This window comes from Mandrillus leucophaeus, unplaced genomic scaffold (assembly GCF_000951045.1).
Source record: "Mandrillus leucophaeus isolate KB7577 unplaced genomic scaffold, Mleu.le_1.0 Scaffold249, whole genome shotgun sequence".
Classification (NCBI taxonomy): Eukaryota; Metazoa; Chordata; class Mammalia; order Primates; family Cercopithecidae; genus Mandrillus; species Mandrillus leucophaeus.
Window position 1 is genome coordinate 650,763 of NW_012102576.1, and position 4,616 is coordinate 655,378.

Consider the following 4,616-nt stretch of genomic DNA (forward strand, 5'->3'; position numbering starts at 1 on the left):
TATAATGTATATATTATATATTATTAACAGAACTATTATTAACATAAATACATATTAACATAAATACATTCATACAAAACAATTGTTTCTCCTTTACAAACCATCCACCTTTGCTTATGTTTGCCATTAATAAACAGTGTGAGGACGACACTGAAGTGCATAAGACTGGATTTTGGAATTGGATAGAAAAATGCATATTTTGAATTCTAAATTCATCACTTTTCAGGTGTTGAACTTGGGAAAGTGTTTCTCAATGTCTTCATCTTTAAAAAAGTAATAATGATACTACAATAAAAATTTTATGAAGATTTTAGGAGAAAATATGAAAGGACTAATGGCTAACATATGACTAATGTTAATTCCATTCTTTTCATAAGAAGTGCTTTACATCCCAGAAGCTATCATATAAAATAGAATCCAGATACTACAAAAGGAAGATAGAATAGATAGCCTAGGTCAACAGAGAATTGCAGGAAGATTATGGGCTGAACTAGGAGATAAAAATCAGAGTAGATGGAGAACCCTAAAATAGTAACAGAGGACAAGGAAAGAGGAAAGGAAGAGATACTCACTTGAGAATTTGTTATTTAATAATCCTGCCCTTGCAAAATTGAAAAGATTTTATAATTTTTTACTAATAGGTAATATTTTCATTGCTATTTATTTACCATATTCTTCCACAGAGAAGGAGTGATACGTTTTCTCCTCATTGAGCATCTCCACGGTGATTCTATACCATCCGAGGATGGGCTCTGAGATTAACTGGAAGTAAAGTTGTAGAATTCCTCCCACAGACTCCTCATTCACCCACTGTTGTATTCGGTTGCCTTCTGGATCCTAGGAATAAGAAAGTGCATTTTTGCATGCTGGATGTTTTTATTCATTATAAAGTTTCAGCAAGGTGCTTCCTACTTAGGTTTCTAACCTACTTAAGATTCAAAACATGAGTGTGTCCTTACATTCCCCAAGGAGACTTGGTTACTCTCCTATCTGGGGTCACATAGGTGTATATTATAACACTTAGTATATTTTAGAGCTAGCTGTGATTTTTTTACGTTTATTTTCTGTGTCAATCTCTGTGTCAATTTCTTAAAGGCAGGCCATATTTTATCCCCAGTGCATTAAACATTAAGTATAAATTTATATATATTCAACAACTAAGCATTAAATTAAATACAGTCAGAGTTGCCCATTGTCTATATCATTATTATCTATATTAATGGGTGCATGCTAATATGAATCACATGGTGGTGGGGGTGGAAACCTATTTCTGTCCTCTTGAGGCTGTCTACATGAAATAAATAATTTCGTGACCATTTAAATAGATAGTCTTCCCTGTGAGCTGCCTTTTGATTTTGAGGTTTGGAGACACGTTCAAAAAATGAGAAAACAATTCTTCAACTAGTAGTTATCTTACCTGAAGGGTGATCACTGGATACTGAAATAAAAATAAAAATAATGTTATTATATGAACTCAAAGGTTTTTTCTAGATGCGTGAAGAGGTTAATTATAAATCTATTATTAAGCAAAGAAACAAGCACATTTAGGACAACCCAAACAAATATTGATTTCTGACTGAAAGTTTGAATATCTGTTGATTATACTGAGACTCATCTGCCTAGTTTTCAAGAATTTTCATTTACTTCTCTCTCTTTCACAACACACACCCTGCACTCTGTAAGCAACCCTGCCCTTGGGTCTTTCCAACATAATAAAAATGCCCTCTTACATGAATAATAACTTCCTTATCGACAAATTCGTGGTCGGTCTTCACTCTGACAGTTGCAATGTTTTACACTGCTGGTTGCCTCTTTTTGAAATGCTTCAATTTTTATTTCTGTATCTAGCACTAATTTCTTTTGTCTTAGATTACTGACCATTCCTATACTCCACCATTTCCTTATCAGACAAGTAAATAAATGTAGACATTTGCCCAAGTTTCCCTTGCAGAGTCTCCTCTCCTTTATCCTTCTCCTTCCACCTCTTTGTATCTCCTCTCAGTTCTCTCCACGTTTGCTACTCTTGCCCCCTCTAAACCTACAGTCAACAGTTTGACTTTCATCCCTTAGTGTTTTCTCGCAGGACCCTAAAACTGACAAGTTGAAATTAAAGACTCCCAGGCCAGAAGCCCTCATGTGAATAGACTGATGAAAATTTTTAAAATGAGTACGTAGGGTCCTTTGCCCACTCCCCAAGTTGCCAAGTGCTCCTTCCCACTAATTGCAGCTTTCATTCACTAATAAAACATAATGTGTCTGGAGACAAGAATAGGATTCATAAACCTTGTCCAGAATTCTTGTAACTGAGAAATAGAACAGTTGGATTAAGGGCCTCACTTGTTATTCTAAATTCATGGAATTGAATCTCGATGAAATATTGAGATGGTATTGAAGAAATACTGCTGCATCATTAACTCAAGCATTAAGAGAGGTAGAGCTTCTCATGAGATTTCCTCATAGGAAGAAAATGAAGAATATATTACCCAAAGGTGCCATGGGAAGACGTTAACCATTTGGATGAGATTCTAATAATGAGAAATGAACGTAGAGTACTGTCCCTTTTTGTTTGCTATTTGCAATGTTTCCAATGCAGATGGCTTCAACTGTGTTCAACAAATTGAGTTTTTATTACTTAATTTGTCTTTTTTAATTAGTTTTTTTTTTAACTGATCTTGGTCTATTTCAAAAAACCAGTGAGCAAGAACATAATAAAACCACATTTTCATTGTTCTAAGCTGCTTGATTTTTTTCCAAAAACAATTATTAAAATGAGGCTGATTCTGCTCTAGTCACTAAGGACCGTCTGCACTAAATCTTGTATACACCAGTCAAGAACCAATACAACAACTCCTTCATGTCCCCTTCTGGTTCATACTACCTCCCTAAAAAGAGGGCCTCTATTTAGAAGACAAGTAGTTCCAGGTCTTAAGATATGTTTCAAGAAAGATCTGAAACTTCTTGATGTAAATGAAACTTTCTGGAAAAAAATATGTTTGAATATTCTACAAAACACTGACCTAAAGGAAAAGAAAGTCACCATCAGTAATGAAATTGCAGAAAATGAAAGAAAAGACTGATGTAAGATTTGGGCAGAAGAAACTAGGTATATGCTGTATATCTTGGCTCATTTGATAATGACCCAAGTTGCATCATTACTATACTTTGATTATGTAGTCCAATTTATTATGAATGCCCAAATCTCATAGGCCAGCCATGCATTGAATCTATTTATTTAAATGGAATACTGAACCGGATAATATCCAGCAATTAGAAACACTGGCTTGGAAAGATAAAACCACATGATCTCTTAGCTGCCATCATTTTTGGAACTGCTACATCAATTTCCATCTCTATACATAAACACATGCAGTTTGCTGTGCCATGGAAACTCCATGCCATAAACATTTGGTACAAATGTCTTCTTATCTATGACTCATATTTGAAGGAACAGTCCATTAATCCTGTTGTTCTTATGCAAATGTAGTTATTATCAAGCAGGGAGTTGGATAATCATATTTGGCCTAATTGATAATAATAAGTCAACAATGAGGGGTGAGAACTAACAAGGGAATTATGATACTGTTGTAGCTGCTTTGATTTTCAAGGAGCCCTTTACTTCCCCATGGTGCTTCCAATCGAGGATGATTGTCAAAGGATTGCAGTAGAAATTCTCACTGCTTTGGTTAAATAGAGGAGGGGCATTCTTAGAAATAGAAGCTTCAACCATGAGCCAAGGAGAACAGGAAGCACACGCTATCTTATAGAAGTGATTTTGGATTTAGATTAATACAAGGTCTTTGGGGCACTAAAAATTAGATTCCTGCTCTGGAAATTAAAATTAAGCAACAATCTAGTGAATGTAGCATAACCATAGAAGATGGGGAAAGGAGGTGGATTAAAAGTGATGACATCTTAAATATGTTAAGGATGAAGTACAAATTGGACGGAGGAAAAGGCAGTAACAGAGAAACCATCTGTACTGCTTCTTTCTGTAAGCTTAAGAAGCTTTTTCGCAACTGCGTTCAGTTGAGAGATTGACCTAAGAGACTACAAAAGAATGCTTAGTTCTAACAGGTTTCTAAACTACATGAAATGAAATTTATCAAGTATCCTGTTGTAAAGACTTCAGTCTTTTCCAGGTTACGATTCGTTGTCTTTTGACTGTTTTCACTATTAATCACCTTTGTTCTCAGATTGTCTCTAGCAGGGTTGTAGTTGCCTACTGAAATACTGTCTTAGACTACCATCACCATGTTCTTGCTCTGTATTTAGTTCCTTAACTGTACATCAGTGTCTATGAAATAACTTCTCTGAATTTCCCATTAGGGAAAATGAGGCAGCGTCACCTTCCCTAATGGGTAGCAACACTTCCCCCTTTACTATCCCTGTGTAAATAAAGAGCAATATCTGGAAAAATTGGAAGGGGTCCTGGAACACATCCTCAGTCAAGCTATTTCTCTGCTCTACACACAAACTGCTCCTCTATGACCAACTGTAATTCAGGTGTCTTCACAACATGGCACCAAGCCTACTTTCCAAATTGTTTTTCAACATGACCTTTTTTTTTTTTTTTTTTTTTTTATTTTTTTTTTTTTTTTTTTTTTTTTTTTTTTTTT

General features: G+C 35.1%; 1 protein-coding gene across 1 annotated transcript in view; it reads right to left on the minus strand.

Annotated features, from left to right (window-relative positions):
* LOC105542041 (ovostatin homolog 1) overlaps window positions 1–4,616 on the minus strand; it is a 19,912-nt gene that overhangs the window by 4,791 nt on the left and 10,505 nt on the right. Inside the window, exons 3-4 of the mRNA XM_011983401.1 lie at window positions 1,418–1,438; window positions 669–837 (exon numbers count right to left, since the gene is read on the minus strand). Coding sequence (XP_011838791.1) covers window positions 669–837; window positions 1,418–1,438 — 190 coding nt within the window. The remainder of the gene's footprint in view (window positions 1–668; window positions 838–1,417; window positions 1,439–4,616) is intronic.